General features: G+C 41.7%; 1 protein-coding gene and 1 long non-coding RNA gene across 8 annotated transcripts in view; one reads left to right on the forward strand and one right to left on the reverse strand.

Annotated features, from left to right (window-relative positions):
* Positions 1 to 22,522, reverse strand: part of LOC307036328 — a 238,918-nt gene that overhangs the window by 195,867 nt on the left and 20,529 nt on the right. The window lies entirely within an intron of this gene.
* bcas3 (BCAS3 microtubule associated cell migration factor) overlaps positions 1 to 22,522 on the forward strand; it is a 363,412-nt gene that overhangs the window by 136,596 nt on the left and 204,294 nt on the right. The window contains exon 23 of one of the 7 annotated variants that reach the window (XM_079676540.1): positions 5,564 to 9,511. The exons of the other annotated variants lie outside the window; for them this stretch is intronic. Within the exon in view, the coding sequence (XP_079532666.1) occupies positions 5,564 to 5,595 (32 nt within the window). The 3' untranslated portion in view covers positions 5,596 to 9,511. Of the gene's footprint in view, positions 1 to 5,563; positions 9,512 to 22,522 lie in introns of those variants that run through there. 7 annotated transcript variants of the gene reach the window in all.

Consider the following 22,522-nt stretch of genomic DNA (forward strand, 5'->3'; position numbering starts at 1 on the left):
CTACTCGGGGCACTGTCTGTCCTATACCGCTCGCTGAAGAGAGGTGTAGGATGACGGTCAGGAGGCGAGGCCTCCTTTTATACGGTGAGATGCGCGCGCATTCAGGTAGGCCCGCCCCGGGCCGGCTACCTCTATAGAAGTTTCAGTAGGTGACTGCTTGCATGATAAGGTAGTACCCATAGAGTCCAGTAGAGGGCCCCGCCTGTGCTTATATAACAAGGGTTACCATACGTAACCCCTCGTTTTATCTAACGTAAGAAAAATACTTGTGTAATTTGTTTCATACAGTGAGTGTGTTAACTGCTCTTAGAAAACACATTTTCCCTAAAACAAAAACTGACTATGTTACACAAATACATTTTAAAGGTGTTTAAAGTCAAAATAATTTTAAATGTGTTTCATTAATGTATTTAAGGGACAGGTCACCAAATGTACGTCACCCTTAATTCACCTGTTAGAGGGATTGCTACAGATCCTTCGAAAATAGATGTATTTTGCCTCAAATGACATAGTAGTGATTATGATTTTGGCTTGGAATCTACAAATCTATAGTAGAAAGCCTGCAACGAAATGGGGAATGGATTTTCAAAAACATAGGCATATCTTCCTAAAATCCATAACATTTATGAAGTGCGAGGTTTTATTGATTGTTTGTGTATTACTTTAGCTTCATTCTGATATTTCAAAGCTGGACTAGAGCTATATATTTGCTAAATATGCAACTATATACAGTATTAACTATTTCAAGCCATGTTTGCCTTGTACTTTCATTATGATATGTTCACCTTTCAAAATGGTCATTTTCGGGGTGTGGCTTAAACGGGCAGCCTGACCGTTTTTCCACCTCTATGACTTTTTACTAGATTAAGCTAGTGCTGCTGGCGCACCCACATTCGGGCTGATTGGGGCCAGAACATCTGTGAAATATACTGTAGTTTGACTTTGCTTTCACCAAGTTATCTGCTCATGATGACTCCAGGGTAGTGAAAACGATTTTGGTTTTAACATTAGTTATCCAGCGTTTGGCAGCAAAAATGAAGGCCAGTCAATAAGCCATGGTTAGCTTGCTTAAAACAAGAGCCCTGAAGCCCTATCCCACTTCTATAAAGAGCCAGCTGGCTAGTTCATTTAAAGTCAATGAATATTGAATGGGTCCAAATTGCACCAAATGTATTACCACACGCTGTTGGGGCCCCAGCAATACAAATAATAATAATAATAAATGGGATTTATATAGCGCTTTTCTAGACCCAAAGACGCTTTACATTACACGTAAGGTCGACAAACAAAACAAGAACAAAAACACAAACAAAAACAGAAAAGCAGTCAGGAGGATGTTGGTTCAGAGGGGGGAGGGGCGGGTTTAAGGATAAGCAGAGTTGAAGAGGTGGGTTTTGAGACGGGACTGGAACCGGGTGAGGGAATCAGACTCACGGAGGTCTTGGGGGAGGGAGTTCCAGAGCTTCGGGGCTGCCACAGAGAAGGCTCTGTCCCCGAAGCTCCAGAGTTTGGCCTTGGGGATTGAAAGCAAACCGGCTGAGGTGGATCTGAGGGACTGGGGTGGTTGGTAGAGGATGAGGAGGTCAGTGAGGTAGGGGGGGGCCAGATGGTGGAGGGCTTTATAGGTGAGGACCAGGAGTTTGTAGTGAATGCGGTGTGAGACGGGGAGCCAGTGGAGTTCTTTGAGGACCGGGGTGATGCGATGCCATGATTTGGTGTGGGTGAGGAGTCTGGCGGCTGCGTTCTGGACACACTGCAGTCTGTTGAGGGATGTAGTGCTGATGCCGAAGAGGAGTGAGTTGCAATAGTCTAGGCGTGAGGAGATGAAGGCGTGAATGAGTCGCTCAGTTGCAGGGCGGGTGAGAGAGGGACGGAGTTTGGCGATATTGCGGATGTGGAAAAATGAGGTTTTTACAACTTGGCGGATGTGGGGGTCGAGGGAGAGGGTGGGGTCGAATATCACGCCAAGGTTGCGTGCCTGGGTGGAGGGGGAAACAGGGGTGCCATCGATGGTGAGTGTCAGGTTGGGGGTTTTGCTAAGGGTGGATTTGGAGCCGATGAGGAGGAGTTCAGTTTTATTGCTGTTGAGTTTGAGGAAGTTGTGTTGCATCCAGGATTTTATTGCAGTCAGACAGGATTTGATGTGTGTGAGAGGGGGGTTGTGGGGGGATTTGGTGCTGAGGTAGATCTGTGTGTCGTCAGCATAGCAGTGAAAGTCCAGGTTGTGATGGCGGAGAATCTAACCAAGGGGTCTGACCCATACAGCAGCCAAGTATACTGTAGATTTGGTAAATTGTTCTCGAGGATTGCGGAGGATATACATATCAACATACACACAGGATTGCTTTATACTGTAGATGCTTCTTGAGTCATTTGCGAGTACTGTCCAAAGATATTGCAGATGTGTATTCTGACTCACTCAAACTAAAAAAACTAAAACAGGAAGGAGGAGAAACGTTACATCAGCAAAAGAACCATCGTCTGCAAAGAATGACACATTCAGAAACAGATAGATTCAGTTGCTTGGACGGAAAAAGCACACCTTTGTCTTTCTGAAACAAACACACACATTTTGTCTCAGGCTTGGACTCACTGATGGATAGCAGTTGTGGCAGCACTAGCACACGTTAGCATGTTGCGGCTGCAGAGCCTTGTATCTTTTGCTGAAGATCATAGCAGAGGCAAAGTGACAGCTTTCTTAGACAGATCTGCTTCCCTTTGTCCTTTTCTTGCCATTCCTCTAGTTTGTTGTGCATGTTGAGACAGTAGTGGTGTGCGTCTGGAGGTTTTGCGTTGTTGCCAGACTGAGCAGGTACATTCAATAGACTGTTGGCCATTTTGTTGGTGCTGCAACTTTTAAGTGCTTTAGCTGATACCTTCCAAACTTTCCGTCACATCCAATCATTCTCTCCCACTTTTTTTCCCAATGTTTAAAAGTTCCCTGTTGTCGTCAGCAGTCCTGTGTTCCTGTTCCACAACATATACTCCCTTTTTTTTTTTGTGAATGTAAATGGTCTGCAAAGGCTAAAATCCCCCCCCCCCCCCCCCTGCCTGAAAAGCATCCATTGGACTTCTTTGTTTACTTTGACGACATAATGGGATTACTATAGGCGCTTTCACACCGGAGTACTTTTCCCAGGAATAGTTCCGATAGTTCTTGGGATTTTGCTTTCACACCAAAAAGATCTGGAAGTAAAACCTAGTTCATGCGAACATTTTCACCCCTTTTCAACCCTTCTCAGTCCCTGCTAGAGAGGTGGGACTTTCCTGTAGAGGACAAGGTTCCAATTTCTGATTGGCTGGGCGAATTGCAAACCACGCCCCATAAAACTCCGAAAAGTTTTGTGAAGCCGCCATTTTATCTGCTCGCATTAGCATTATTAGCATTAGCTACTAATGCGCACCAACGAAGAGAGACTAACTTATGGCAACACAAAATAAAACGTGGGAGCGGTGGAGTGATGAGGAGGTGTGGGTGCTTCTGGCGATTTACCCGGGACTTCGGGTGGAGTTGTTCACGGCCTGCCAGTAAACCCAAAGCAGAAGAAGAAGAAGTGACGTCAGCGGCTTCATTTGCGTAATCCTCCCTCAGGGACTTATTCTGTTGTGAACGCGATCTACTAGGACAGTTCCGGGACTAAATACTGGGAACTAAGTACGGCAAAGTACTTGGTGTGAAAGCGGCTTATGTAACACTTGCGCTGCTAAGGTGTAAGACATTTTTAAGCTATTGACCAATCACAACAGAGCTGGCCAGCTAACCAATCAGTGCAGACTGGGCTCTGGTTTGAGACAGAGGGTAAAAAGAGGTGATGCAGACCCTTTAAACATAAAAGCATTTAAACATGTCCCAGTAGGGGCACAACATAAAAATATGAACCTTCAAATTAACATAATATTTCCTCTCTTGACGTTTGAAAATAATGATATTGATTTGCACTGCCTGTGTGTATTTGGTAAGGGGTTGGTGTAGCCCCATGTGGATGTAATAAATACACCATTATAGATATATCTTAGATATCTTTAGACCTTGATCTTACTTCACCAGGCTGCATAACTGTGCCTGTCGTCACAATGATGAGTTAGAATCTAAAAGGAATGCTGGAGACCTGATTTCTGTGTGTATATGTGTGCGAGTGTGCACGGATGCAGTTCCTAGGATTGAGTTAGTGCTGTACTGGATGGAGACCGGAAATGTATTCAGAAGCATGACACGTACTTGAAGAGCCTCCTGCACACTAAATACACATGCACACACCAAACATGTGTTTCTAATGAAACTGGTGTATCGGAGTGCTGGTCAGCCATACTGTATGAGATCATCCAGTTGTGTGTGTGTGTGTGTGTGTGTGTGTGTGTGTGTGTGTGTGTGTGTGTGTGTGTGTGTGTGTGTGTGTGTGTGTGTGTGTGTGTGTGTGTGTGTGTGTGTGTGTGTGTGTGTGTGTGTGTGTGTGTGTGTGTGTGTGTGTGTGTGTGTGTGTGTGTGTGTGTGTGTGTACCTACAGGAAACGCATACGTTTGTGAGTAGTTCTCTGAACAAACAAAGCACTCACACTTATAGGCTGCATTTAAAGCCTTCAGTTGGTGTGTGTGTGTGTGTGTGTGTGTGTGTGTGTGTGTGTGTGTGTGTGTGTGTGTGTGTGTGTGTGTGTGTGTGTGTGTGTGTGTGTGTGTGTGTGTGTGTGTGTGTGTTTGTGTGTGCGCGCGCATGTGCATGGTTCTGGTTCTTACCATCGACAGCAGCTTTACCCCATTTTGCTAAGACTCTATTAAAGCTCCAGTAGCCTTTCATCTAAGGGCTATGCTTATATATGCTCCACCTGGCTTTATGTTTGTATATTTGACTCAGTGGCTGTGTGTGTGTATGTGTGTGTATGCCGTCAGCCACTGGGCTAACAAACACACTTAATACAATTATCCCTCTGGAAAGACGAGAATGGGTGACAGGCGGCACCTCAGAAGGTACACTGTCTGGTGTGTGTATTTCTGTGTGTGTGTTTGTGTGTGTGTGTTTGACGGGGATATTGTCACTGGCTGCTAGTCATGGCATTTCCACGCCTGGCTTCCGCTGTAGTGTTTCCATCCTTCCCTCCAGTACCCCTCCAATCCCTGTCTTCCTCATCTTGTAATCGGGGGTTTTCCCTTATAATTAGTCCAAGCACCCTCTCCCCTCCAGGTGACGCCTGCTCGCATGGCACCTTGGCCCCAGTAACAAGCACCCTTTCCCCCCTATGGCAGTGGTGCTTCCCCCCTAAAGCGTCAGGAGTGGGAGTTTAGCTTAGCATAAGAGCTAACTAGGCTGTGAAGCCTCAGAGCGGGCCCTGGCGCCGGCCAGCCACATCCCCACTGGTCAGTCTCACTCTAATCCAATAAATGAGCTGTGCGGGAGGGCAAGTGTCACACACTCTGCACACACACTCACACACACACACACACACACACACACACACACACACACACACACACACACACACACACACACACACACACACAGTTGTAGTAACAAAGTTGTGACAAGTTGCTACTAATTGTGTTCTGTCTGTCTCCGTCTCCTCCTCCTTAGGGCTCAGAGAAATTCCTCAACCATTGTGCTGAACTCAAGTGTGTGTGTTTGTGTATTGGGTTGTGTAGAGTGTGTATGTTGTCTCATTTGCTTCTACTGAGCTCTCTATTCTTTTGTCTTCCAACACATCTTTAGGTTTTTTACTTAATTTTGTAATTGCATGAAACAAAGGGGTAAAATATAGAATCATTTAATTTCCTAGGTAAATATTCATTTCCCACAGTTTTTTTTTACCCAGTCCTGATGTTGTGTCTGCTTAGAATAAATGGTCCCAGTTTATCTCTCTTTTGGGCTTCAGTGGTCTGTCAAAATGTAGTTATTTGCAGGAATACATCCTTCAGTCTATGATAATGGACAGGTCTTCTCTAACCCTAACCCTAACCTGAACCATAAACCTTTTTTGAGTTTCCTAAAACATTAAACCATCCAGGCTATCAAACCTCATTTAGAAATGACTAAATCAACTTAGGTTTAATGCAGTTTTATCTGGTCCATCACATGTACTGCACTAATGCCTCACCCCTACAGGATGCATGTCAATGTTTTTGACACTTACAGATGTTGTTAAGAGCTTGCACTACCTGTTCTCTGTTGTTTATCCAGGTAACATGTATCAACATGCTAAAAAACTGGTGATTACAAAAAAAAAATCAACATATTTAAACCCTTAAAGAGGAAGCCTTTGACTGAAGAATCAACATCCTCTTTACCGCAGGAAGTTGCAGGCTTTATGGGAAATGTGGACTTAATTTAGTGAAATACAGGGAGTAACAATATCACTGGCTCGAGCTAGAAGTTGCCAGTCTTTGCAAACACACCATATTTGTTTTCTGAAATTAAGGAGCACACAATGAACTGGTCAGTGACGTATTCATGTTTTATGTGGCACATACCACCTTTTAAACAAGAGCCATTGAACACACAGAAAATAACATCACTCCTATTAACTTAGATGTGTTTGAAGACAGTCTAGAACAGAATCTGAACCAGAGCTGCACAATTATTGAGAAAAACAATTGATACAAATATCAGGCATTTGAAATGCGGTTTGGGTTGCTGCATTGACGTGTATGTTAAAGGAGCCCAAGGAAAACTATGGAATACTAAGGTCCCCAGCACCAACATTATCAATTTTACATAAATCTTCAGTCTTAATTTGTATTAATGCTCAGTAAATGAAGCATGTGTGTCCAACATCAGCTGCCTTGTACACTGTCTGATAAACAAATATGACCTAATGAAGCAGCAAGCAGTTCCAGTCTTTTTCTGCAAATCAGGAACACATGTGCTCACAAACACACACCCATGTAAGAACGCAGCAATGGCATACAAGCTAGCAAGAACACATATTCTCAGGCATTTTATCATGTGCACGGATACAGCTGAGTGAACACAGAGGCGCCTGAGGAAGTGGGAACTTCTCACTTAAGTTTCACGCTCATTTTGTTTTATTTCATTTTCTCGTGTGTCCATTTCTTTTGTCTTCATCTTCCCTTTCCAATGCTTGCTTCACTGACTAAGGTATTGTCATCTTAGGCCAACTGCCTTTTAAGTTTTGAAAGCCACAATTCATAACACACTTAAATCCGTACCAGTATCCATACACGCAAAACACATGACACAATCCCACCACAGGAAAAGCCCTGAGCCAGAACAGGCAGGAAAACTCTGGAAAACCAGGATACAATTTGGCACTTATGGAGCCTAAACGATTTCCTCCTGGGCGTTGGGCACAGTCCTACTGGGAAAAGCCAAAAGACCGGCAGAGAAAATTACATCCGGGAAAATGTTTATGCAGCACACTCAGCTCCCTCGCTTGTTGCCTCGCAAATGAGTGATTATTCATCTACTCTTAACCTCTGAGAAAGAGGGGGGCCGATGCAGAGAGGAAGATTATTTCCATCATTAGCTTTTGGAAATGGCAGCTGCTGGCATAGTTTAGCTTTTTTGTCACAATGTGAGCTTCCTATTTGGCAGAGCTGAATGTAGTTGGAGAGCTCACACACATTGTTTAGCTCATTGTAGTGAATACCAATGGTTTCTTTGGGGAAGGTGGGTAATTGGAGAAAGTGTCCGCACAAATAGTAGCACACCTCATGCAATGTTCATTGTAAAAACATTGTGTTCTTTGCCATAATTGCCAAAACAGTACATAATGTATGTTTTACTATAACCCTAACCCTAAACATCAGAACAATACTATATCATGAATGGACATATACATGGATATCTTAAAATGTGTTGACACATCATGACAAAAATATCTTAAATAAAAAGTGATCACCATCATGATTCACTATGTTTACTTTACAACTTTACACATACAAGTCGGTACACATGGTTATTCCCATTCTTATGCAACAGTTCTATTGGTCTTTTGAAGCTCTGGAGGAGCACTATCTAATCTGGAGAAACAACCTTGATGGTGTCATCTAGAGATGGTGTTATTGTAGCACAGCTGCAGTCACATTCAAAAGGTTACAAGCTTAAAGATGCACCTACTCTTTTTGTTTTCCCATTGACTAGCACCCTCACATTAACTTCAAGTCAGCTGTTGGCAAGCTGGTGTTCTGAAACGCAAAAGTGGAACCTTTTCCTCCGATCTGCTTCAAAATGTTGGTTGCATTGCCCAAGATCACGCTGCTATTGAATTTGGTGCAATTATACAGTACCCTATTGTTGGGACTCACATCCTGGAAACTGAGCCACGGATTCCCATTTCCCATGATAAGGTTGTGAAAGCCCAAAACCACTTCCTGTGAGTTCTGTAATTTATTAAAAAAGAAGTCCTCCTTCTACATACCTCAGCTTTCCAATAATTCGGAAATCCGTCAACTTTTACTAGATTTTGTTATGGAATTTATTTGTAGGTAAGGATTAAACTATTAATGTCCTTATTCAAAGTTTAGCACATTTGATGAGACTGATCAACTGGTCAACATTTGCAGCCCTAAGTGTAATACTCCCACACCGTTAAATCTCTTCGTACCCCACTGCCTTTATCTACACTCTACATGTCATCCATACTTCCCTTTTCCCACCATGTTAGCCTTTTGAACCTCGAAAAGTTACATAATTCATCCTAGTAGTTACAAAATACAATATTTTACAAAATCGGACATATGTGATATTTTTTAAATAACATTAAACATTATAACTTAGTGAATGATGTTGCTTTATGCTTCAACTTTTCTTGAATCAAGACACATGGTCTGGTAGAATTCCCCGGGCATTACAAAAGCAGTTACCATCGAAGTTGTCAGTCAGCCAGCCTCACTATTAGTTTTACTCTTAGTACGCAGTGTGAACACAGCATAAACCAGCACCTTCCCTCTTCCTCCCTGTCCACTCATCCACACTGTAATTAATCCCAGGAGTCCCTAGGTGTTGGGTCACTTACTGTTAGGAGGGGGAAGAGAATGAATGATGGATGGACGCAGCGGCCGATGAAGGGATGGAGCGGTGGGCTGGAGTCATGGGAACTGGCAGGCGTAACTTTGCTTTTGTTTTCTTTTAACAGCTCGTTCGCACATCACGTCTTCAAATGCAGGCAAAAGCAATTTGTCCTCTCCGTCCTCCCCTCTCCTTCCTCCCCTCTTCCTCCCTCAGCCTTTGAATCATTCTCCAGCTGGGCCCAGTTTAGCCCATGCCGTGTCAGGGTGTCTGTTTGCATGGTTATGTCTACGTCGATTCTGTGTGTACCACCAACACACATGCAGCAGCCCCAGGACCTTGACCAATTCCCAGTGGAAAAGCGTGGCGTCTCTCTCCGTCAGAACATCTGGAAGTGGGCATTCTGCAGTCGGCAGTCACTGCACTCTGACTTGATTATATTATCTTGTTGGGGCATGTGTGTTTGTGCTTTCCTGGGGTGTGTGCATGCAAACACACAAATCACACATTTTGGATTCATATAAACACCTACTAGATGATAAACTAATAACCTGTGTGTGACAAGCTTTATGAGTGTGTGTGTGTGTGTGTGTGTGTGTGTGTGTGTGTGTGTGTGTGTGTGTGTGTGTGTGTGTGTGTGTGTGTGTGTGTGTGTGTGTGTGTGTGTGTGTGTGTGTGTGTGTGTGTGTGTGTGTGTGTGTGTGTGTGTGTGTGTGTGTGTAGGGGTCAAGTGGTGATGGCTGATGTTGTCTACTTTAAACATATGTTTAGCCAGGGCCCACTCAAACGTTTGGCAACCATTAGACAACTTCCTCTCCATCTTCCGGAGTCGTGTGTGTGTGTGTGTGTGTGTGTGTGTGTGTGTGTGTGTGTGTGTGTGTGTGTGTGTGTGTGTGTGTGTGTGTGTGTGTGTGTGTGTGTGTGTGTGTGTGTGTGTGTGTGTGTGTGTGTGTGTGTGTGTGTGTGTGTGTGTGTGTGTGTGTGTGTGTGTGTGTGTATGATTTTTTTAACATGCTATGAAAAAGAAAGTGTAATTTACATGATCTCTTACACACACACACACACACACACACACACACAAATACACTTATGAAGCTCAGCTCCAGACATTTTTCTCAGAGCTTTGTTTTGCTACAGGATCAGCACAACTGTGAACTGTAGATGCAACCGTGGCCTCAGAGCTGCTCACACATTCCCCGAACACACACACACACACACACACACACACACACACACACACACACACACACACACACACACACACACACACACACACACACACACACACACACACACACACACACACACACAACCCATGCACAGACACCTAAGGGCCTTGGTCGGTCATCAGGAAATGAAAGGATCATTTAGCTTAGAGGGAGATGAGAGGATTGAGGTGGAGAAAGACATGGAGTGTCTGTAGTTTCATGCAGATTCCTGCAACAGAGACAGTGTGATTCACCAAAAACAAAACGCAACAGATGAGAAAACCTTCGTTCCGATCCTTGTTTTTTTCTGAGGCTTAACACTTAGCATATGCAGACGCATCATCCAACACCTTGCAGATGGTTACTGCTGGTCATGGAATTTCCAGAACAGTATGACTTTTAGATACCATTTTCCAGTAAAGGAACATCAGGAAATGTAATAATTTCACCGGGAAATTAGAACATTTTGGGGAATTTAGCAAATTGGAATTTAGCACACTGACCTGTAGTATATTTAATGTAAGTCATTCAGAAGGCATTTCATTAAACATGGTATACCATACCTGATGCAAACTAAGTGTAGGTTACTTTAAAGAGGAAGTTGAAAATAAGTTATTTTTGGATTAAGAATTATACCTTTTGGAAGTTGAGGGATTTGCGACAAAGAAATGTGGGTAAAATGTGCAGGAACATGTGATTGCCAACTATAATAATAATAATAATAATAATAATAATAACAATTAATTACATTTGTATTAGAGCACTTTTCCAGGTGCTCAAAGCGCTCAAACTATGGGACCAATGACAGATTATTCCTGTCTGGTTAATGCCAATGTCTTTCAAAAGCAAAATTTGTCATGTTTGTCCCTATACATGTTATAAATGTATAGCCAGTAAGCACACTGCTCTTCAGATCTATTTTTGAGCTCATGTCTTCCTTAATTAACATTCCTTTTTATTGCCAAAAGAGTGACGGAAGCATCATGTTTAGAGATGAATATCCTTATTAACTTTTGTAAAACCATGATATATATATACACTGTATATAGTATACTGTGTCTGTGTATATATATATATATATTATCATAGTAATAATAGAATTGCATGAATGAGTCGTAAATCCTGGAATGGAGTTTTTTTACCACTTCCGGGTTCCCTCATCTCAAAGTCCACCTTTATTTGAACCTGATGTTGGATAGATGCCTGACATTTTGTTCTATGACATTACGTCAGTAAACACCCCACTGGTTAACATCTGAAGCTTTTATGTCCGAAAAATGGCACTTGCTAACAAGGATACTGCTAAATGTCAAAGCGCTGTTGGTTTAGCGATGGTGATGAAGCTTGTTTAAAGTGGAAGGTTAGCTTGAATAATTCTGGCGATTGCATTTATGCTTCAGCTATTATAAAAGTAGTATTGTATGTGGAGATAATCCTTCCAAACAAAACGTAGTTAGTATCATAAACATGCCAAAAATCTTATTATCTGCAAGGTTCAGAATTCCAATGGATAAATCCCATTTGATTCTGTTGAGGGAGCCCTTGTGGTGCAATATTGCGGGTTAACCTACAAAAAAACAAAACAATTCCTTAACCAATTCAATCGATCACCACAAAAACACAAAACAATGATGTTATATATATTTGACCGAATTTCACCCTTGCAAAATGCTAATATCAGCTCTAAATGTAATTGCAGTTGTAGTGTCATTCTGTTATTGAGTGTGTGAGCGCAGTCACAGTCAGGCAGCACTTTGCTGTGCCTTGGCAGAGGGCACAGAGAGGACATGGACAGATCCCTACAGGCATCAGAGCCACATGTGTCTCTGCTAACATTTGCCTCACACACCTGGTGTTGAGCTTGCCTGCCTGTGTGTGCGTGTGTGTGTTTGTATCTTTTCATGCCCTATTTAGCCAAACACTGTGAAGCAGCGCCAAGTGTAAGCAAGTTTATTTGTCACACTAGCAGTGGCCTGGTATGAAGCAGTGGAAGGCTGCACACATTATTTACGTGTGTGACTGCGGAAACAGGGCTGGAGGTGTGTGTGTGTGTTCATGTACGTCCATCTATTAACATGAAGAATGTACTTGAGTGTTTGCTCTTCCATGATTCTGTTTCTCTGTGTGTGTTTACACATCGACCTACATGTTTGCACTTCACACATGTGCGGAAGAAGTGTGTGTGCATATTTAGCTATGTGTGATTGCGTGTTTGCATCTATCGGACATTTTTATGCCTACATGACATGTTTACGCATGCGTGTGATTACACTTCTCCTGATGTATGAATATGCGTGTGTCTTTGCACTACATATGAGTATAAATGTGTGTGCGTGTGTGTGTGAGACGCAGGTGCGCCAGTCTAGCAGCTCCATATTAGCTCTATAACCAAGCTAGTTTGACACCTTCATATCCAGACTAGCGTTCAGCTGCTGGCTCTGGCACATCCAGGACCAGCTCGACCCTGTGTGAACGCTCTGTCGCCTCCACTCATGCTCAGTTAGGTGTGTGTGTGTGTGTGTGTGTGTGTGTGTGTGTGTGTGTGTGTGTGTGTGTGTGTGTGTGTGTGTGTGTGTGTGTGTGTGTGTGTGTGTGTGTGTGTGTGTGTGTGTGTGTGTGTGTGTGTGTGTGTGTGTGTGTGTGTGTGTGTGTGTGTGTGTGTGTGTGTGTGTGTGTGTGTGTGTGGGACCCACTATATGTGTATACACCTTTTTTCATGCAATTTTTATGCAATGTATTTTAATCCTGCCATCCCTGTGCATCCATTCAAGTTGTTTTTCAAATTTGTTAGGTGATTTGCGCCCTGTTCACCTGTGTGTGTGTGTGGGAAAGAAAAAGCATTTGCAAATATACTTGTTTTTGTGTGTGTGTGTGTGTGTGTGTGTGTGTGTGTGTGTGTGTGTGTGTGTGTGTGTGTGTGTGTGTGTGTGTGTGTGTGTGTGTGTGTGTGTGTGTGTGTGTGTGTGTGTGTGTGTGTGTGTGTGTGTGTGTGTGTGTGTGTGTGTGTGTGTGTGTGTAACAACTAGCCATGCAGTGTACACTGTGTTGGCATGTTGATGTGATGGCGTGTCACCTCCATAGACATCTAGTTAGCAGTGCCTGCTAATCCGGCTCTACAGCACTGTGTGAGTGTGTGTCAGCATGTCTGTGAAAAACAGTGCTTAAGTGCTAGCATAAAGATTTCTGAAGTGTGTGTGCACTTTTGTGTCAATAGCACATTTGACAGCAAATATTAAATCAGACACAAACTGAACACACACTCACGTAAAAAGCACACACAAGAGCTAACAGCGCTCCTTCTCTTTACACTTTGATTAAAGGTTATTTGTCAAGACTCAGACATACACATACAAACACACACACATGCTGATGGCGATCATTAGAGTGTATGGAGTGCCTCCAGGCTGCAGGGGCCTTTTAGCTGGAACCATCTTTTTTTTCTCCCTCTCTCTTTCTCACTGTTTTCCAAATTTCCTTTTTTTCCATTCTATCTTCCCCACAGGCCGGCCAGAGGCTCTAGGAGCGGCATTTAGCCAACGCTGTGTGAATGTGTGTTCTAATTCAACTGAAATGAACCCCTTATTGAGGTGATATTAAACAAAGAGATCTGATAAACAATTTTTGGTTAGATCCAGTGAATTTTGAATGTATTATAAATATGATATCGACAAGGTATACATTGTGCTATTGAGAACATTATTTCTTGATGTTGCATCTTTGATATCAGATTTGTTAATGCCCTAAATGTGTATGCACACAAACAGGTCTAATTGTATTTAATTATTTTTGACACTTTTCTTTTAAAGATATCATTTTGTATTCTCTGCCAACACTGTAATCGTTTTAGTTTATGGAGATGACACAAGTTGGAAACATGCAAACATCTTGGAAGACCTAATATAATCCACAGTATTTACAGAATGAACTTTAAATGTATCTAATTATATAAAAACAGTTTTACAGTTTGGTAAATAGAGTTGTGTGGGTATGGCTCCTTAAATCTCGGATATAAATTAGCATTTTAGAACTTCTCATTCCTTGGTCTCAAAATCAAAAATTTGTTTTAGTAAGAAATAAGGTTTGTGGTTAATACATAAGCTTAACAGAATTTCAGGATTTGTCATAAAACATGTCAACAAATCCCCCACTCTTCATGTGTCATATAAAGTGACTAAAGTGACTAAATACACAGCTAAACGACATCACGCCAAACACAAGTTAGCCTTTAGCTAAGTAGCATTGAAGTACAGCCATGTGACCGCAATGAGGTTCATTTAAAGCATTATGTAAGCTTTTTACTTCAGCTAAGTGCATTCACAAAAATCAGTTTATATATGCAGAAATGATCCTACTGAACACAACTTGTAAGTATCATAAATGCGTTTTGCCTACAATTTTCCAAAATCCAATGGAAAAATCACGTTGCTTTTTGTCGAGGGAGTCCTCGCGACGCTTACTTCAGGTCGGCCTATACCAAAATTATTCGTCACTGCACTACTGTGTACACAATCAAACTTTAAAAAAACGTGGGAACTATCCTCTTAAACAAAGTGAGTAAGGTAGTCTCAGGTAAGAGGTGGACAAAGACACACAGGCTGATCTTAGTTGTAGAGCATCAATACACCAATGCTGTTCAGTCTATTTGTCCAACTCCAGTGTGTGTGTGTGTGTGTGTGTGTGTGTGTGTGTGTGTGTGTGTGTGTGTGTGTGTGTGTGTGTGTGTGTGTGTGTGTGTGTGTGTGTGTGTGTGTGTGTGTGTGTGTGTGTGTGTGTGTGTGTGTGTGTGTGTGTGTGTGTGTGTGTGTGTGTGTGTGTGTGTGTGTGTGTGTGTGTGTGTGTGTGTGTGTGTGTGTGTGTGTGTGTGTGTGTGTGTGTGTGGCTTTCAACAGCTCCTTGGACGCTCGCCTGCCTTGTTAACACCTTTTAACACGCAACACCAATTAACCCCCTACCCCCCTGGCTACCAACACACACTCACATATACAGCACATTTTCAGTCACACCTCTCATCCCATTTATAACAAGAACCGAATGGATTCCAGCAAGTCATAGGCCTGCCAGTACACTCATAGTCATGCTGCCTGCTGCACACTCTGGCTAACTTTTACCTCAGTTCATATCATGATTAAAAAAGTACATTTGAGTCTGAATAATATTAAAGTTCGAGAGAATATGGGACACTGCCTTTCTAGACAGTACTCGGGGTTGGTTTTGAATACCATAAACAGTGGCTGCCTTCAGGTTTTTGATCCAGTTCCTTCAGGATCAAGATATTTTACTGTTCATTTTGTGTCCAAATAGGGACATGCCTTTCCGTTTCGTTTTGCAACCAGTCATGGTAATTTAAAAAACAAAAATTACAAGGCCAAAGGCAAAACTTTTTTCGTCCAAGTTTGTTGGGGTTGTGGATGAACATCCTTGGAGTAAACACTACCTCCAATGAGCACTTTAGGGTTAATGAATCTCCAGTGTTGATGTTATTTCACAATATTGATCTGGATTTTATGATTTAATCTGGTAAGAAGGCATCATTTGAAAATGTGTTGTCAAAAGAATGTGTGTATTGAGCAATTTTAGGTTCTTGTGAAGGTTTTTTGAAATGGTTGTTATTATCGTTACAATTTCTGATTAGAGTTCATTTGATGAGCTTTATTTAGGATAATATAATTCTCTAAATATTTTTGTTCCTCTGCCTCTATGGTATGTGGACAGTAATGTATGTCAGTGGGTCTTATAAACAGAAAAGGCTATACAAATACGGTTAACACATTCATGATCCTCAGAAGATAAGAACTGATGAGTTTTGTTAAACGTGCCTCTCGTGCTAACATCAGGTCACAATTTCCAATTTTTATAAGATACCTAAAAATAAAACAGATAGCAATGACATTCACACTTCCATATTGCTAGAGGATGAACCTTACTCAAATACGGTGGTCTCATTGAAATGAATGATTGGGCTGTGTCAATCAAAACACAGCTTTAGATAGATAAATAGATTTATTTTACACATTGATGAAACACTTAAACAATTATTGTACCGATATTTAGTATAGTATTTATATGACTTTCCTGGTGGAATTGGTCTTTTCCGGGTCTTTGGTGAACCGGCCATGAGGCAAACTGACCGTTTGGTAGCCAAACGGTATTGTTCATGTGACCCTGCTTTTGTGAATAGACTGCTCACTCTCTTGGCTGCGTCTGGTCTTTGTCGATCCACCAATCATATCTGCCATTATTCTATGTGTGTGTTTGTGTGTGTGCATGTCAGTCACATTTTAGAGGCATTAAAAGCCAGCCGGTGGGGTCAGTCAGTCACTCCACCTCACACCCTAAGTAGACATTGGTTCTGACACATCGTACACATCATACACACAGAATCACACACACCACCCTTTCACTGTCCCTCACTAGAAGACATATGGAGCATGACTAATGGCTTCATAAAGACACACATAGAAACACTGTGGATACATTTTTGTCCAGCAGCCACCAGTTAATGGTGTTAGCCCAAAAAGCCAACAGATGTGTCTCCATGTTTCCAGACCATCCTTTGACCCACATACAGGTCAAATCACACCCAACGCATACACACTGTGTCATGTCTGTGGCAATGCACTGCTCTCAAACGAATCCAGGTCAAATAAAAAAAATAATACATTTGATATTTATCAGATTTTATATGTTTGTATTGTTTCCTTTTTGGTATCTAATGTCTATTATTTTATATTGCACATTTTGTGCGTTTGTATGCAACATGCGTTTGTGTGTGTGTGTTTGAATGCCACATCAGGGCACCAGTCCAGGAGCCAGGCGTCTGGACTCTCGTCAGCCCACATCACTGTCAGAGAGACATTAATGAGGGGCACATTTACTGCTACATTAGGGAAATGTCACTACGCACACACACAAAAACACACACACACACACACACACACACACACACACACACACACACACACACACACACACACACACACACACACACACACACACAGACACACTCCTTTCGGCTGAATTTTCAATGCAGACCTAACAATGGATTAAAATGTAATGACATTTCCAAGTTAAGGACTCATTTTTCCAGAAGTTTGATGTAAAACTAATAACAATGTTAACCCTTTTTTTTTTCATTGGTGATCATATCATGTTCATTTAGGGTGGGCCGATTTTACAATGTTCTAATTACACATATCCACCTCAAAGATACCACAATCTGATTGGCTGGCGATTGAGCAGTTGGGTTCAGGGTGTTGCTCAAGAGCTCCCACGTGGTGGTAATTATGCAGAATCAGAATACCTTTTTTCATCCCACAGAGGGGAAATGTCCAAATGTTGCTTTTCACTTTCCAAACGCCAATATGCTTTGGCGACAATGTTTGTTTCTTCTTACCAACTCTCTGGAGCCCACATGTTATCAATTTACTATCAGAAAACACTCATGGTGAGTTCACGTATAAAGTCAATGAAATCCACAAAAATGTGTGCCACGCAGAAAAGTTATGCAAATCCTGGCGAGTACATGAAACAAGGGACATGAAATCCGTACCTTTGTCTCAAGAAATGTTCTCTACGCATGCAGCAACACAACATATTGAATAAAACGGTTTGAAATGGTCAATATTTTCATAAATCTTCAATCAAAGAATAAGGGAAGAGGAACACACCACTCATCAGGCATCCAATGCTTTTTGGTTGTATTGTAAAGACAACAATGCACATACTAATCCTTCATACATGTTCTGCATTAGGCCTTATTTTTGTTTTAAACACCTTCGGTTGATAGACAGGATGAGCCTCCGAGTGCTGGACACTCCCGCAGTTTTCATATCTCTTTTTTTTAGTATGACTCTTTGTGTTTGACAGCAAGGAAGAGAGCTGATGTGAAAGGATTGGCTGAAAAGAGACGAGGGTCAGTGCTGAGGTCCCAGACTTAAGTCCACTCCACTCATCTAAGTGTTCGTGTGTGTGTTTGTACGCACTTGACAGATTACTAACCCAAACGCTGTCAAAGCGCTGTGTTACTCTCACGGCTCTGCCACTGTGACTCATGCTGTGTGTGAGGACGTGTCTGTGTGAGGATATGTCTGTTTGTGTGGTTTACTCATTGACTGGTGAAAGCCCTGGGTACATTGACATGACATTAGTCTCTGCCTCTCTACCCAGTGTGATTTTCTTCACTGCCATCTAAACACTTGCTCCATTTTTCGGTTCTTTCAAATGTTCCTAGAAAAAGATAATTAAACCTGAAATCAGAGTTAATAGATGATACAGTCTAAGCTTTTACTGCTTTTTTAACCCCTTTTACCCACCAGAATCAGCGGTGAGTCGAGGGCATATTATGTCATTTCCAGGTTCATATTTGTATTTTGTGTCACTGTGACATGTTTACATTCTTTAAAATTTAAAAAAGGTTTTATTTTTCTCATACTGCCTGTTCTGTCTGAAACCAGAGCCCATCTGTTCTGATTGATTAGCTGCCCTGCTCTGTTGTGATTGGTGAACCACCAGCACTAGCCAATAGAAGCACGAGTGTGACATACTGATGTTATTTTGTTACGGAAGTAAACAAAGGAGTCCAGTGGAGACGTTTCAGGGGGGAATGTGTGGGAGAGAAACTCCCTCTGGAGGGAGTTTTGTGATATTTGCTTTCATCATGTTGCTGAGACATGTTTTTATCCATGATATAGATTGAATGCAACACAGATTAGAAAACCAATGCTAATATTCATTTTTGGTTAGCATTACCTTAGGACAGTGCCTCGGAGCGAAATGCTAATCAGGAAGTGGCTATCTGCCCAAGTGGGTAGTGTTATCGAAGCATAGTATAATCTGCACTCCTCACTTTGTGTAGTAAGTGGCTTGTGGTGGCAATTATTTCATGCTTATGAGTAAATTCATTGTGATGAGTGAGTCAATGTAGCATGTGGTAGCCAGCTAGCATGGTGGGCTAACGCTGGATCACTGGCACAGTCATTAGTATTCTACTCATGTTAGCCCTTTTATACTGTGCTTATCAGTGTTGTCCTTACTCATACATACACACACACACACACACACACACACACACACACACACACACACACACACACACACACACACACACACACACACACACACACACACACACACACAGGCACGATAAAAAAGCATTGGCTCAGCCTGCCGTGTCTGCTCAGTTGGCCAAATTGAAAATCTTTGTTGCATGCAAAGGCCTTTTGAAATCTGCCTCATGCACTGTAGCATTAAATAAGTAGTAGCAACACTGGAGATTGGTCGGAATATGTGTATGTAAACAAACAAGCATTCACAAATACGGACATGCATGAAAACACAGCTCCCAGGTAACTATTCTGAAAATAAGTTTTTTTTTTCCCAGCCTCCTTCAGTCTTGTAACCCAGTGCTGACATCTTCCTGTTGTACGCTCCCCTCTCTCCCCTCCATCTTGAGGATAGTGAGTAATTAGAAGCAGATGGAGCTGAAACTAGTGTAGCCAGACTGTTATTTTAGCCCTCTGCACAGCCACTTGTATGCCCTCTCTTTTCCTCTCAGGCCTGTATTCCATATTCAGACACTAATTCCTGACCTTAACACAACATGGCAGCCTCAATATTTTAATATGTTCCAGTGATCGCTACAAGTTGAGGCACTTTGTGTTGTCTAAACACGCTGAAAGAGATATTACGGGGCTGCAGTATGTAGTGATCGTCATAAGAAAGAGAATTACATCATGGGAAATATTAATAGCTGCAATAATTAGGTCAAGCCTTGTGTTCAGACATACATCCACTTGACTTCAAAGGATAGACAAGGCAAGTTTATTTATATAGCACCTTTCAACACAAGGAAATTCAAAGTGCTTTACAAAAATGAAAGACATTAAGAGCAATAAGAAACATATTATAAAATGATATATAGAAACACTCATCTAAAAGCAATGATATAAAATGACATTGGAAAAACTGAACTGGAGATTTGTTTTTCGCCACCTGCGTTCAGCTTTACGACACTCTCTTTTTTCTGTTTTCACGGTCATGGCCTTTCTCCATGGAGATATTTCTTCTTTCCAGTCAATCTGCAAACAATCTGCTGAATCTCTCCACTCCTCTTTTGACTGGCGGTAGAGGGCCACTGATGAACACCTCTGCATTTAGAGAGCTGACAGTTTCCAACAGACATTTAAAGTCTTCTTTCAGCACTTCTGACTCTTGTTTCACAACATCATTTGTTCCAATGTGCAGTACCACATTTTTCACAGTCGGATGTTCAGCCCCAATATGCAGGATCTTCTCAGCCAAGTCCGAGACCATATCATTGGGAAAACAGAGTACTTTGGTGTTGTTCTTACTACACATACTTTCTCTTACAGCAGAGTCACCCACAATCAGAGTTTCAGGCCCAGTCGTTAGCTTTCCCTCTAGCCTTTTTTTTTTGGAGTAGCTGTTGGTCCTTACCCTGCTGTGTGAGGAGGACAGGTTATCCAGGTCATCAGAAAGAGATCTCCGGTTCTGGGTCAGTGGAGCGTATATGTTCTGGATTGGCACACTTGGTGGTTTAGGAGGATTGTTTTTTGTTATCCCTTTAGCATGTTTCCTAGTATGAATAGGGGTTGAAGAGGCGCTCTTCCTGGGTGATAACAATGCAGGCCAGCCGGTCGCATCACAGATTTCAGAGCGCTGGGCTCTGACTGTTATTCGTCCTCCCAAATCCCATGGAAATGATTTACTCTTAGGCTTTGCACCCAGAGAGTTCCAGGGATGACTACCGCTTGTAGATTTATTACCCAGTACACAGCCCTCCTGTTCCTTGGAATCCTTGTAGCTGCTAACTAGCTGTGAGTTTGAATGCCTTTGTCTATTATTTTGCAACACTGGTAAAGTGGTGTCGTTCCCACAACATAGTCCATTCACTTCCACTTTAACTTCCAACCGTTGCATTTTCATTTCCAACTCGGCCATCTTCTGTAGAAATTTGTGGAAGTCATCTGTAGAGAACGGAGGCATTTTGCTACCAACTAGCTTAAGCTAAATAGCATGCAGTACAGGCTTTAGCTGTTGCTAGGCCACGCTACTGTAAGACTGAGGTCGTCGTAAAAATATTGAAACATGGCTGAAACCCTCCATCTATTTATGAAGAATAATTGTCCCAGTGATAACTTAAGGTCCAGGAGCCGCTGCTCGAAGTTTTCAGAGAAGAAAAATAGGAAAATCAGCATAAAAAAGTAAGCAGAGGCAAGAGCAAGCAGAAAAGCGTCTGCACTGTAAGAAAGCAGGAACAATTTTACCCCAAAACTCTCCCACACTGGATCAGGTTTAACTAATTTCCTTTAGTATAAAGAATAAGATCAAAGGTTTTTCTAATCTGATTCAACGTCAGCTCTTAATACCAACGTGTTCTTTATCTTCCTCAGTCTCACAGCGACATTCGGCTCTTCTGCAGCAGTAGATTTGTTCATCCTGTGTCCTCCAAGATGAATTAGAAAGCTAGCAAATGTTAGCAACTTCCACATCAACCTTAGGGGTGGAAATATGGATGCTCTAGATTGGGATCACACATAGCTGCTAAATGTTTGAATGAAGTACAATAACAAATTAAATAAATAATAATTGTATTGCAATAAAATGCAATATAATGTCACTTCTTAGCAACCCCTAAAAGAAGCCATTTAGAAATGTGTTCGGAGAAAATAGATAGCATACTAACACATATTAATACAGACAGAGAATGGAATAATATTAAGAAGTATCTATTCATCTCATGAAATGTGATATTTTTGTTTCAATCACATACTTGAATATAGCCAGTTTAATGCCGTAGGTCCACTTAGCTGACTAAGCAGTTTAATAAAGCAGCTCTGCACTGAATCTTATTTTTCATGAATGTTTTAATGTTCAATTTTTGTTCAAACTTTTAAAATGTGTTCATTTTTTTTTACTAGCAATGTGTTGTGTTATGCAACACATTGTATATTCCCAAATTATACAAATGTATGTCAAAATTGCTCCTTTGCATGGCTGATGTGTAAGGCTGCACCTGTGATAGTTAGGGGACCCTAGTTGTTTTATAATTAAATATTGAGCACTATTGCTATTGAGATTGTCTTACTTTAAACACTGTATATGCAGTTGAGACAAATGTAAAAATGTCTGCCCAATGGGAATAAATACCATTGCACTGGTCAGCAGCACCTACTGTCAAAGTGTTAAATTGCATTTTTCCAGATTACATTTCATTTCACTTTTTCAAATGAATTCCTTTATGACTAATACGTTAAAAGGTTGCTAGGCGCAACTTTGTTTTTAGCAACTGCATTTTGGATGTGTACTCAACCAATCACAGTCCTCCACTGGCATGCAA

Source organism: Notothenia rossii, assembly GCF_949606895.1.
Source record: "Notothenia rossii genome assembly, chromosome: 4".
Classification (NCBI taxonomy): Eukaryota; Metazoa; Chordata; class Actinopteri; order Perciformes; family Nototheniidae; genus Notothenia; species Notothenia rossii.